Source organism: Oncorhynchus keta, chromosome 6 (assembly GCF_023373465.1).
Source record: "Oncorhynchus keta strain PuntledgeMale-10-30-2019 chromosome 6, Oket_V2, whole genome shotgun sequence".
NCBI lineage: Eukaryota > Metazoa > Chordata > Actinopteri > Salmoniformes > Salmonidae > Oncorhynchus > Oncorhynchus keta.
Genome location: NC_068426.1, coordinates 15462011 through 15476311, shown reverse-complemented (window position 1 = coordinate 15476311; position 14301 = coordinate 15462011). Strand labels below are relative to the sequence as shown.

The following is a 14301-nucleotide window of genomic DNA, read 5'->3' as shown; positions in this document are numbered from 1 at the left end:
ATGGGCCTACTGTAATGTGATTATATGACAGATCTGGCAGAGAGTGACCTGCCCTACACCCAGGCCATCATGGGCAGAGGTCAAGAGAACTATGCAGGGAAGGAGGTGCTGATCTTAGGAGGCGGCGATGGAGGAATCCTCGCAGAGGCCGTCAAACTCAAGCCAAAGATGATCACCATGGTGGAGATATCCTTTCAGGACCCTGCTTTTCACTTCGCTCTGTGCTCAGTTAACATATTGCTTCAGGGATTTGCACCAGCATAATATTTTAACACTGACCTCTTATGAGCATTTGTTTTGAGACTTTGCCGGGTAGGATTATCTGGTCTGTCATCTGTCTTCCCCTGTGCCTGGTTTATAATGCCTTGACAAAGTGTTTACATCGACCAAATGGTGATTGATGGGTGTAGAACACACATGAGGAAGGCATGTGGAAGTGTTCTGGACAACCTGAAGGGAGAATGCTACCAGGTGAGCAGGACAGTGCTATCCACTGCACCTCTCCTTAGTTGAGATGGAAAGTTTTTCATTTGCCCACTGCTCTGAATAGATTTGCTCTGCTCTCTGTAGTCTTGTATGTTACTACATGGGGTTTCCATAACGACATTTCCCTGAACCCCCTCCGTCTGTTTCATCTGTTCTTGTCTCATTCCAGGTGTTGGTAGAGGACTGCGTTCCTGTTCTTAAAAAGTATGTTGAGGAAGGGAAGACGTTTGATTACGTCATCAATGACCTCACAGCGGTCCCCATCTCCACAGCGCCGGAGGAGGGTGAGTGACATGCTTTCTCATGGGGTCTTCTTGGACATTCTGTTCTAACGGTGTATGCAATGATGAATACTGGTAGGGCTCTTGTAAAGACGCACCGCCTTGTACCACATTGCAAAGAATCTGATTTTAGGATGTGGATAGTGTAATCTTAACCGGTTTCGTGGATCGGGGCTTGTATGAAACACTTGCATGATTGGTTGAACGATGGTTTACTCTGTCTCAGACTCTACATGGGAGTTCCTACAGCTTATCTTGGATCTCTCAATAAAAGTACTGCGTCCTACTGGGAAGTACTTCACACAGGTGAGACCCATATTCACTGAGTGCTTCATACAGTCACCCCACCCTTGTGTGGAATTCAGCTCATATTGAGATCACCATCCCTAACTTATATGAGATCACATGATTAACTTATATGTCTGTCCCGTATATCTTTGTTCATGAGAGACAAGTTTGTCCTCGTGTGATGTTTTATTTTTTATTTTTTTAAAAATTTTTGTCCCCTAATTGCTGTCTGGTCCATGTTTTAACTCTGTGTCATCAGGGTAATAGTGCCAATCTGACTGAGACACTGGCTCTTTATGAGGAGCAGCTGGGAAGGCTCTCATGTCCTGTAGACTTCTCCAAGGAGGTGGTGTGTGTGCCCTCTTATATGGAACTGTATCCTTCAAGAAAAGAGTCTTGCACTTAAGAGTCTTGGTTACTTGTTGTTTACATGGCATGTTCCTTAATGAGCTGACTCAGGTGGGTTTTCTACACCGTTTGGAAGAAGTAAAGAGCCCCCCCCGGTCTCATCCATACGCTGCCTGCCGGAATGTGAAAACTGTCCACCCCCCCATTGTCCGCCTTCGCACTGAGGGGAGAGATTACCCCCCCCATTTCTACTCACACTGTTTTATTATCCTTCCATGTCCAACTCTCTTAAACCCTTTTTACATCTTAGTTGTATCATTTTATGTCCAAACTTACAAGAGATTGTATTTCTGTTAGTTGGATATTTTGAATTGGGCTGTTGTTTTTGTGTGTGCCCTCCAGGGAGAGCTGTGGGGCTGACCGTGTAGGGCTGCTGCCACTGGTCTAGGGTTTAGACTTCTCTGACTGTAGCCTGGTTCCAGAACTGTCTAGGGTTTAGACTTCTCTGACTGTAGCCTGGTTCCAGGACTGTCTAGGGTTTAGACTTCTCTGACTGTAGCCTGGTTCCAGGACTGTCTAGGGTTTAGACTTCTGACTATAGCCTGGTTCCAGAACTGTCTAGGTTTTAGACGTCTCTGACTGTAGCCTGGTTCCAGAACTGTCTAGGGTTTAGACTTCTGACTGTAGCCTGGTTCCAGACCTGTCTAGGGATTATACTTCTGACTATAGCCTGGTTCCAGACCTGTCTAGGGTTTAGACGTATCTGACTGTAGCCTGGTTCCAGAACTGTCTAGGGTTTATACTTCTGACTATAGCCTGGTTCCAGACCTGTCTAGGGTTTAGACTTCTGACTGTAGCCTGGTTCCAGACCTGTCTAGGGTTTAGACTTCTCTGACTGTAGCCTGGTTCCAGGACTGTCTAGGGTTTAGACTTCTCTGACTGTAGCCTGGTTCCAGACCTGTCTAGGGATTATACTTCTGACTATAGCCTGGTTCCAGACCTGTCTAGGGTTTAGACTTCTCTGACTGTTGTGTAGTTGTCATGCCATACAGGTTACATGTTTTATACATGGCAGGGCAACAATTCTCAGAGGAGTTAGCTAAATACCATATAGGTCTGGGACCAGGCTATAGTCAGAGGTCTAAAGCCTAGACAGATCTGGGACCAGTATTTAAACACTCTTGGTACACCTGCCCCTTCAGGGTGTTGTTACTTTTCAAATTTGACTTAAAACAGCACCATCATACAATAAATAGGCTTTTGGGTTCTGATTGTGTGATAGGATATGTGCTCGCCATAGTTTCTAATGAATGTCTGTCTGTGCATTTGACTGTTTTTCTTCTTTTGTTGTAGCTAACTGGCTTGAGTGTGATTTGATTCCCAGTCCTTTCCAAGTGTGACCCTGGCCATTGAAGCTGAAGTGTCCAAATGTGTTTTTAAAAGGGAAAAAGGTTTCTTGCTTGTACTGCTTTAATGTGTTTTTCATTATTTAGCACCTTTTTAGTTTCTCCTGCTGGATCTTATTTTACATATTCAGTTTAGAATTTTTCTCTATGTTTGTTTGGTGCATGTGCTGGAAATGTAAATATTTGTATTGAATGTAGCTTCCCATATACACAGTGCAACTTCATGCCTTTGATCAATATTGTGGTGCGTTGTTAAATGTATTTATTTGATATTATTTCACCAAATGCTGTTTTATCCAAAATACCTTTTTGTTCAGCAGTGACTACCTGCTATTAAAAATGAGTTGGAGAAGAAAATGTTTTTCTTTTGCTTGATTCAGAGGAGTATATATATCAGATATCTTAGCTAGCAGTCACAACTGACAGACAATTTGGGTGTTTCTACTGAAAGTACAGAATCATACCAATGCAAACTCAATACAGATTTTCTTGCATTTCCTTTTGTAATTCATTCTACCATGTGCAATGTTGATTTCAATAAACCTTCCCCTTTGTTAACACGAACTTCAATCATTTGATTACCCTGCTTCTGATGTGCACGGACGCTGTAACAATGTGTCCTTAGTTCTTTATTCAAGGTGTAGAGAACCCATCAAGTCATCTACCAACCACATGATGTACTCCTATGTTGTAGCATAGACACTCTTAACCCTAATTGCTCCTCTAAGTCATTCTGGATAAGTGTCTTGCTCAAGGGCACATCGGCAGATGTTTCACCTGGTCAGCTCAGGGATTTGAACCAGCAACCTTTTTGTTACTGGCCCAATGCTCTTCACCACTAAGCTACCTGCTGAATGTGCTGATCAAGCTGCTGAAATGACACCTGGAGCAACGCTTGTATTCTGGGATGCTGCTGTATACACCTAATAACATTGCAATTTTAATTGGGATCATAACCCCAGCACACATACCTGTGTGTGTCGTCACTACCCTTTCCTCTGTTTTAACTAGTCGCCCCACCTTTCCTCCATCGGTCCCCTAGTCGGTCTTCTGTGGGCTCATGAATAAAGCATTTGACATGGTTCAATTTGAATTGGGAGTTTTTAGCATTTTGTACTGTTTGTGTTTCTGTGTAGAGCCTGAATGACCAATTCTCAGGTAACATCATTTTGGAAGAGGACACCGCTGGATAAGTCTCGCCAAGAAAGTAAACATCACGTTGCCAAGACTTTTGGGAGAAAATTGTACATGTCCACTGTCATTCACCATCATTAGCCCTTCTGATGTGGGCTTTCTGCCGGTGATGAACTGCCTCAATACAGAACCAATCAAAAGTTTGAACACAACTACTCATTCAAGGTTTTTTTTTTTTTAACGATTTTATATATTGTATAATAATAGAGAATACATAAAAATGATGAAATAACACATTTGGAATCATGTAGTAACCAAAAAAGTTTTAAACAAATCAAAATATATTTTGTATTTCAGATTCTTCAAAGTAGCCACCCTTTACCTTGACAGCTTTGCACACTCTTGGCATTCTCTCAACCAGCTTCACCTGGAATGCTTCCAACAGTCTTGAAGGAGTTTCCACATTCTGAGCACTTGTTGGCTGCTTTTCCTTCACTCTGGTCCAAATTATCTCAATTGGGTTGAGGCCAGGTGATCTGATGCAGCACTCAATCACTCTCCTTGGTCAAATAGCCCCTCCACAGCCTGGAGGTGTATTTTGAATATTTAAAAAAATATGTATTTTATTTTATGGATGTGATATTTAACAAGATATAATTTATCACATACTTTTCATTATTGGAGATGGGATATAGAACTCCTGTGATAATGTAGTAATGTGTGTGTCAATTAACTGAAGAGGGGTGTCATAAGGGTTGAACTAACCACATCAGGGGGCCTGAACAAGAACATTTTGGATGCCCCCCTCATGGTGGTGGAGAGTGTGTTTTTAAAAATATTTTTTTTAAAGGTAACTTCATGCAATTCTACACATTTTGCCATGGAGCAGAAAGAAACATTTGCAGTTTTATAGTTTATTTCCTGCAATTCTACACATTTTGTCTTTGGACTGAGTTTTATAGCACATTTGTTGCTATTCTAGAAGTTTTTTTTTACGGGGCTGTGAGAAAATGTTGCTAATTTATTGCTATTCTATATATATGCTATCTGATCAGGGCTCTAGCCTTTTTGGGCCCTAAGTAATGGCACTGCTGTCTGTCACTACCACCTGTTTCCACTTCCATCCACTCCATTCATCCTTTTGGACACGGATATCTGATCCACATACACGGAACAAAAATATAAATGCAACATGTAAAGTGTTGGTTTCATGAGATGAAATATAAGATCTCAGAAATGTTGTGCAGAAATCTGTTTACATCTCTGTTAGTGAGCATTTCTCCTTTGCCAAGATAATCTATCCACCTGACAGGTGTGGCATAATCAATAAGCTGATTAAACCGCATGATCATTACACAGGTGCACCTTGTGCTGGGGACAATAAAAGGCCAAATGTGCAGTTTTTCACACAACACACTACCACAAATGCCTCAAGTTTTGAGGGAGAGTGCAATTGGCATGCTGACTGCAGGAATGTCCATCAGAGTTGTTGTCAGAGAATTGAATGTTAATTTCTCCACCATAATCTGCCTCCTATGTCGTTTTAGAGAATTTGGCAGTACGTCCAACTAGCCTCATAACCACAGACTACGTGCATGGCATCGTGTGGGTGAGCGGTTTTCTGATGTCAACGTTGTGAACAGAGTGCCCCATGGTGGCGATGGGGCTGGGGTATGGACAGGCATAAGGTACGGACAACGAACACAATTACATTTATCGATGGCAATTTGAATGCACAGAGATACCGTGACAAGATCCTGAGGGTCATTGTTGTGCCATTCATCCGCAATCATCACCTCATGTTTCAGCATGATAATGCACGGCCCCATGTCGCAAGGATCTGTACACAATTCCTGGAATTTGAAAATGTCCTAGTTTGTCCATGGCCTGCATACTCACAAAACATGTCAATATTTGAGCATGTTTGGGATGCTCCGGATTGACATGTACGACAGTGTTCCAGTTCCCGCCAAAATCCAGCAACTTCGCACAGCCATTGAAGAGGAGTGGGACAACATTCCACAGGCCACAATTAACAGCCAGATCTACTCTATGTGAAGGAGATGTGTTGCGCTGCTTGAGGCAAATGGTGAACAGACCAGATACTTCTGATCCACGCCCCTACCTTTTTATTAAGGTATCTGTGACCAACAGATCAAATCAAAGTTTAACCAATAGTGCAAAAAAGGTATTAGGTGAACAATATGTAAGTAAAGAAATAAAAACAACAGTAGCGAGGCTATAAAAGTAGTGAGGGTATATACAGACACCGGTTAGTCAGGCTGATTGAGGTAGTATGTACATGTAGATATGGTTAAAGTGACTGCATATATGATGGACAGAGAGTAGCAGTATCGTAAAAGAGGGGGTGGCGGGACACAATGCAGATAGCCTGGTTAGCCAATGTGCTGGAGCACTGGTTGGTCGGGACAATTGAGGTAGTGTGTACATGAGTGTATAGTTATAGTGACTATGCATATATGATAAACATAGAGTAGCAGCAGCGTAAAAGAGGGGTTGGTGGGGGGAGACACAATGCAAGTAGTCCGGCAAGACATTTGATTACCTGTTCAGGAGTCTTTTGGCTTGGGGGTAAAAACTGTTGAGAGGCCTTTTTTGTCCTAGACTTGGCACTCCGGTACTGCTTGCCATGCGGTAGTAGAGAGAACAGTCTGTGGCTGGGGTCTTTGACAATTTTTAGGGCCTTCCTCTTACACCGCCTGGTGTAGAGGTCCTGGATGGCAGGCAGCTTAGCCCCAGTGATGTACTGGGCTGTACGCACCACACTCTGTGGTGCCTTGCGGTCAGAGGCTGAGCAATTGCCATACCAGGCAGTGATGCTCTCGATGTTGGCAGCTGTAGAACCTTTTGAGGATCTCAAGACCCATGCTAAATCGTTTTAGTTTCCTGAGGGGGAATAGGCTTTGTCGTGCCCTCTTCATGACCATCTTGGTGTGTTTGGACCATTCTAATTTATTGGTGATGTGGACACCAAGGAACAGATGCATATCTGTATTCCCAGTCATGTAAAATCCATAGATTAGGGTCTAATGAATTTATTGATTTTATGATTTCTTTATTTGAACTGTAACTCAGCAAAATCTTTGAAATTGTTGTGTGTTACATTTATATTTTTGCTTCAGTATAGATATACATTTTTTTTTAAATGTTCCACAGATTCCATTCATTTATTGCTCCCTACATTTTCATGAATGTTTTCCTCCATGAATGCGCTGCATTATATACAGGACAATGGCACCATTCGACATGTACATGACAGAGCTGTACTGCAGTGTGTTGCAGCACTTTCTAACCTGCCTGTTTATATTATTATCACTATGGTAATGATGTGTCACTGAAGGAGTGCCCAAGTGTTTCTGTTTCCCTTTTTAATACGTAAATGAATACCACTGTTCCCCTTCATTATAGGTAACAGGATACCACTGTTCCCCTTCCTTATAGGGAACAGGATACCACTGTTCCCCTTCATTATAGGTAACAGAATACAATAAACTATGTCAGGGAAGTCATACAGTACACCCACTCACATTTTATCAAATGCGCTTATTCGAAGCAACTTACAGTAGTTAGCGCATGCATTTTTCATACTGGTTCCCCGTGGTAATCAAACTCACGACCCTGGTGTTGCAAGCACCATATGCTCTACCTGCCTACCTTTCATCTCTCTATTATCTTCATCCTTGACATACTGTAATCATCAAGAAAAATGTTTGTGGTCTGTCCTGGTTAAATAAAGAAGTTAAAGCCTGATAGCAGAAGTGGATAGCAGAATGCCTTTCCCAGCACCTCTGTTCTCTTTGTTTGGTCTCAATAAACAGGTGTGGTGACTTTGTGCTCTACTTGAGAGGCACAGAATTCCTGAATTCGAGGACCGGTGATAACATTAAGAAAAGTACAAAGGTGCATTCAAGTGCACACGGGCACAAACACACGCAACATGGGCTATTGTTATGTCAGGGGGGGATAGGTTCAGAGTTGGGACTGGATCACATATATCACACATAATAACCCACATTACAGTTTATGATGAGTTTTACATTACAGTTGCTGGTGCACAGTACAGTTGTGAGGTATCCCTGCTACTCACAAAGTCGTGAGGTATTCATGCTATTCACAAAGTCGTAAGGTATCCCTGCTATTCACAAAGTTGTGAGGTATTCATGCTATTCACAAAGTTGTGAGGTATTCATGCTATTCACAAAGTTGTGAGTTATTCATGCTATTCACAAAGTTGTGAGGTATTCATGCTATTCACAAAGTTGTGAGGTATTCCTGATATTCACAAAGTTGTGAGGTATTCATGCTATTCACAAAGTCGTAAGGTATTCCTGGTATTCACAAAGTCGTAAGGTATTCATGCTATTCACAAAGTCGTAAGGTATTCCTGGTATTCACAAAGTCGTAAGGTATTCATGCTATTCACAAAGTCGTAAGGTATTCCTGATATTCACAAAGTCGTAAGGTATTCCTGGTATTCACAAAGTCGTAAGGTATTCCTGATATTCACAAAGTCGTAAGGTATTCATGCTATTCACAAAGTCGTAAGGTATTCATGCTATTCACAAAGTCGTAAGGTATTCCTGATATTCACAAAGTCGTAAGGTATTCCTGATATTCACAAAGTCGTAAGGTATTCCTGATATTCACAAAGTCGTAAGGTATTCCTGATATTCACAAAGTCGTAAGGTATTCATGCTATTCACAAAGTCGTAAGGTATTCCTGATATTCACAAAGTCGTAAGGTATTCCTGATATTCACAAAGTCGTAAGGTATTCCTGATATTCACAAAGTCGTAAGGTATTCATGCTATTCACAAAGTCGTAAGGTATTCATGCTATTCACAAAGTCGTAAGGTATTCCTGATATTCACAAAGTCGTAAGGTATTCCTGATATTCACAAAGTCGTAAGGTATTCCTGATATTCACAAAGTCGTAAGGTATTCCTGATATTCACAAAGTCGTAGGTATTCCTGATATTCACAAAGTCGTAAGGTATTCCTGATATTCACAAAGTCGTAAGGTATTCATGCTATTCACAAAGTCGTAAGGTATTCATGCTATTCACAAAGTCGTAAGGTATTCCTGATATTCACAAAGTTGTGAGTTATTCATGCTATTCACAAAGTTGTGAGGTATTCATGCTATTCACAAAGTTGTGAGGTATTCATGCTATTCACAAAGTTGTGAGTTATTCATGCTATTCACAAAGTTGTGAGGTATTCATGCTATTCACAAAGTTGTGAGGTATTCCTGATATTCACAAAGTTGTGAGGTATTCATGCTATTCACAAAGTCGTAAGGTATTCCTGGTATTCACAAAGTCGTAAGGTATTCATGCTATTCACAAAGTCGTAAGGTATTCCTGATATTCACAAAGTCGTAAGGTATTCCTGGTATTCACAAAGTCGTAAGGTATTCATGCTATTCACAAAGTCGTAAGGTATTCATGCTATTCACAAAGTCGTAAGGTATTCCTGATATTCACAAAGTCGTAAGGTATTCCTGATATTCACAAAGTCGTAAGGTATTCCTGATATTCACAAAGTCGTAAGGTATTCCTGATATTCACAAAGTCGTAAGGTATTCCTGATATTCACAAAGTCGTAAGGTATTCATGCTATTCACAAAGTCGTAAGGTATTCCTGATATTCACAAAGTCGTAAGGTATTCCTGATATTCACAAAGTCGTAAGGTATTCCTGATATTCACAAAGTCGTAAGGTATTCATGCTATTCACAAAGTCGTAAGGTATTCATGCTATTCACAAAGTCGTAAGGTATTCCTGATATTCACAAAGTCGTAAGGTATTCCTGATATTCACAAAGTCGTAAGGTATTCCTGATATTCACAAAGTCGTAAGGTATTCCTGATATTCACAAAGTCGTAAGGTATTCCTGATATTCACAAAGTCGTAAGGTATTCCTGATATTCACAAAGTCGTAAGGTATTCATGCTATTCACAAAGTCGTAAGGTATTCATGCTATTCACAAAGTCGTAAGGTATTCCTGATATTCACAAAGTCGTAAAATATTCCTGATATTCACAAAGTCGTAAGGTATTCATGCTATTCACAAAGTCGTAAGGTATTCATGCTATTCACAAAGTCGTAAGGTATTCATGCTATTCACAAAGTCGTAAGGTATTCCTGATATTCACAAAGTCGTAAGGTATTCATGCTATTCACAAACGGGGGAAATTCTGAGGATTTCCAAGGAAATTAACATGGTCTCTGTATAATTAATGTCTGAATGTTATGCCCTGCTTGCTGCTGTTTCTAACTCGACTGTGGCTCTGACGTTTTTAACATGTTAAGTTATCTCTCTAATGACTCTCTGGTGATAGCAGTGTAGCCTCTCTCTCCCTCACTCGTTGTGCAATGAACACTGGACACATCCTTTATCACAGCCAGACAGTTCAACAGTCGCCATGCTGTTTGAATTTACATGCACGAGCTACAAAATACATAGACATTAATGAATTTGTTTGTTTTGGGTAAGGTTGGTTGGGTTGGGTGAATCATTGGGTTATTAGTTACAGGTTTTGTTGACCTGAGTATTAAATGGATCATATTTTGGACAGCTCTCAACCGGTTGAAGAATTAGTAGAATACTGTAATATCTTAGAATTGTGCGTATACCCAAAACACAACCAGACACATGGTGATGATTTGAGACACAGTACAAACCGAATGCACAGGTGCTGCAGTTTGAAAATGAAGACATTTGAGTTGAGGGCAGGTGGGTAAAAAGTTTACCAACAGGTAGCAGCCTATGTCAGAGAACCACACAATGAAAGTCAGGACTGGAAACGGAACACAGGTGTGGCATGTGAGCAGAGAAAGACTATTGGTGAGTCAGAGGCGGGATCGCTCTCAGAACTTTGTCAAGCAGGTGCATAGTGTAACAGTAATGATGCAGGTCCAACTCAGAACATATCCTCCTCTGACGTAACCATAGCCCACTCATATGTTCAGCATCATAACTAGGACTCTTTCCAAGTCTTTATGCAACATTGGAAAGTGGAAACACACCTGACTGACTATTTGCAGCATTACCACAAAAATGGAAGAGGCAAGTGGAAGGGGGAGAAAGTAAGGAACTTGTCTGGCGGCTCTGCATTAAAGAGAAGAACTGGTTAATTAAAGAAAATTGTGATAAATAAAAAAGTATATCAGTTTAATTAAAGGACCAAAAAACTGACAGCTGTGTCATATAGATTGCAAAATAGTTGGTAAGAGATTTTCAATGTACCGATTCCATGGCACATGGTTTATGAACTGATACACAAAACAACGCCGTATTCAAAACATTGAGTTTTTCAATTAAATGTATTATACAAAATTCTTGCAACCATTAGAATGTTATATATATGGGGGATACAACCATCCCAGCTCTGCAGATTTTGCTGGAAAGAGACAGAATCATAAGATCATTTGTTTTGATACTGTCCATATGTAGCTTGTTTTTGGTTAACTCTGCAAATAGCACTGCTGGGTGTTTTGAAAAGTCATAGTCAATCAATAAATAACATTGTAATACTCTAAGCAAAAACATTTTTCTTTAATTTGAAATCTGTAGAAGCTATGTGGATAGAAAGGTTCGTAACTTTTCTGAAACATCAGAGCACAGTTGAAAAAAAATATGGCAAATAGAAAGGGTAGCTGAAGGCTGGGACTGGATGGTCTTCAGAAATAGATGGGAGGGGTTGAGGGTAGCTGAAGGCTGGGACCGGATGGTCTTCAGAAATAGATGGGAGGGGTTGAGGGTAGCTGAAGGCTGGGACTGGATGGTCTTCAGAAATAGATGGGAGGGGTTGAGGGTAGCTGAAGGCTGGGACTGGATGGTCTTCAGAAATAGATGGGAGGGGTTGAGGGTAGCTGAAGGCTGGGACTGGATGGTCTTCAGAAATAGATGGGAGGGGTTGAGGGGAGCTGAAGGCTGGGACTGGATGGTCTTCAGAGATAGATGGGAGGGGTTGAGGGTAGCTGAAGGCTGGGACTGGATGGTCTTCAGAAATAGATGGGAGGGGTTGAGGGTAGCTGAAGGCTGGGACTGGATGGTCTTCAGAAATAGATGGGAGGGGTTGAGGGGAACTGAAGGCTGGGACTGGATGGTCTTCAGAAATAGATGGGAGGGGTTGAGGGTAGCTGAAGGCTGGGACTGGATGGTCTTCAGAAATAGATGGGAGGGGTTGAGGGTAGCTGAAGGCTGGGACTGGATGGTCTTCAGAGATAGATGGGAGGGTTGAGGGGAACTGAAGGCTGGGACTGGATGGTCTTCAGAGATAGATGGGAGGGGTTGAGGGGAACTGAAGGCTGGGACTGGGTGGTCTTCAGAGATAGATGGGAGGGGTTGAGGGTAGCTGAAGGCTGGGACTGGATGGTCTTCAGAAATAGATGGGAGGGGTTGAGGGTAGCTGAAGGCTGGGACTGGATGGTCTTCAGAAATAGATGGGAGGGGTTGAGGGTAGCTGAAGGCTGGGACTGGATGGTCTTCAGAAATAGATGGGAGGGGTTGAGGGTAGCTGAAGGCTGGGACTGGATGGTCTTCAGAAATAGATGGGAGGGGTTGAGGGGAGCTGAAGGCTGGGACTGGATGGTCTTCAGAGATAGATGGGAGGGGTTGAGGGTAGCTGAAGGCTGGGACTGGATGGTCTTCAGAAATAGATGGGAGGGGTTGAGGGTAGCTGAAGGCTGGGACTGGATGGTCTTCAGAAATAGATGGGAGGGGTTGAGGGTAGCTGAAGGCTGGGACTGGATGGTCTTCAGAAATAGATGGGAGGGGTTGAGGGTAGCTGAAGGCTGGGACTGGATGGTCTTCAGAAATAGATGGGAGGGGTTGAGGGTAGCTGAAGGCTGGGACTGGATGGTCTTCAGAGATAGATGGGAGGGTTGAGGGGAACTGAAGGCTGGGACTGGATGGTCTTCAGAGATAGATGGGAGGGGTTGAGGGGAACTGAAGGCTGGGACTGGGTGGTCTTCAGAGATAGATGGGAGGGGTTGAGGGTAGCTGAAGGCTGGGACTGGATGGTCTTCAGAAATAGATGGGAGGGGTTGAGGGTAGCTGAAGGCTGGGACTGGATGGTCTTCAGAAATAGATGGGAGGGGTTGAGGGTAGCTGAAGGCTGGGACTGGATGGTCTTCAGAGATAGATGGGAGGGGTTGAGGGGAACTGAAGGCTGGGACTGGATGGTCTTCAGAGATAGATGGGAGGGGTTGAGGGTAGCTGAAGGCTGGGACTGGATGGTCTTTAGAGATAGATGGGAGGGTTTGAGGGGAACTGAAGGCTGGGACTGGATGGTCTTCAGAAATAGATGGGAGGGGTTGAGGGGAGCTGAAGGCTGGGACTGGATGGTCTTCAGAGATAGATGGGAGGGGTTGAGAAATGGGAGTAAAAACAAACAAAATATAACTCATAAAAAATATACTGTGTCTGTAAAATGTACAGTTGAAGTTGGAAGTTTACATACACTTAGGTTGGAGTACTCCACACATTTCTTGTTAACAAACTACTTTTTGCAAGTTGGTTAGGACATCTACTTTGTGCATGACACAAGTAATTTTTCCAACAATTGTTCACAGACAGATTATTTCACTTATAATTCACTGTATCACAATTCCAGTGTGTCAGAAGTTTACATACACTAAGTTGACTGTGCCTTTAAACAGCTTGGAAAATTCCAGAAAATTATGTCATAGCTTTAGATGCTTCTGATAGGCTAATTGACATAATTTGAATCCACTGGAGGTTTACCTGTGGATGTATTTCAAGGCCAACCTTCAAACTCAGTGACTCCTTGCTTAACATCATGGGACAAGCAAAAGAAATCAACCAAGACCTCAGAAAAATATGAATCCTTGGGAGCAGTTTTCAAACGTCTGAAGGTGCCACGTTCTGGAGGAAACGGGTACAAAGTATCTATATCCACAGTAAAACGAGTCCTATATCGACATAACCTGAAAGGCCACTCGGAAAAGAAGAAGCCACTGCTCCAAAACCGCCATAGAAAACCCTAGACTACGGATTGCAACTGCACATGGGGACAAAGATCATACTTTTTGGAGAAATGTCCTCTGATCTGATGAAACCAAAATAGAACTCTTTGGCCATAATGACCATCTTTATGTTTGGAGGAAAAAGGGGGATGATTGCAAGCCAAAGAACACCATCCCAACCGTGAAGCACGGGGTGGCAGCATCATGTTGTGGGGGTGCTTTGCTGCAGGAGGGACTGGAGCACTTCACAAAATATATGGCTTCATGAGGAAGGAAAATTATGTGGATATATTGAAGTAACATCTCAAGACATCAGTCAGGAAGTTAAAGCTTGGTCGCAA

General features: G+C 42.3%; 1 protein-coding gene across 6 annotated transcripts in view; it reads left to right on the top strand.

Annotated features, from left to right (window-relative positions):
- LOC118385058 (spermine synthase-like) overlaps positions 1–3373 on the top strand; it is a 45054-nt gene extending 41681 nt beyond the window's left edge. For all 6 annotated transcript variants that reach the window (XM_052520891.1, XM_052520892.1, XM_052520895.1 and 3 more), the window contains 6 exons: positions 32–188; positions 384–471; positions 656–770; positions 994–1073; positions 1315–1430; positions 1515–3373. In XM_052520891.1, coding sequence (XP_052376851.1) covers positions 32–188; positions 384–471; positions 656–770; positions 994–1073; positions 1315–1430; positions 1515–1545 — 587 coding nt within the window. In that variant the 3' untranslated portion in view covers positions 1546–3373. The remainder of the gene's footprint in view (positions 1–31; positions 189–383; positions 472–655; positions 771–993; positions 1074–1314; positions 1431–1514) is intronic.
- The last annotated feature ends 10928 nt before the right edge of the window (positions 3374–14301 follow it).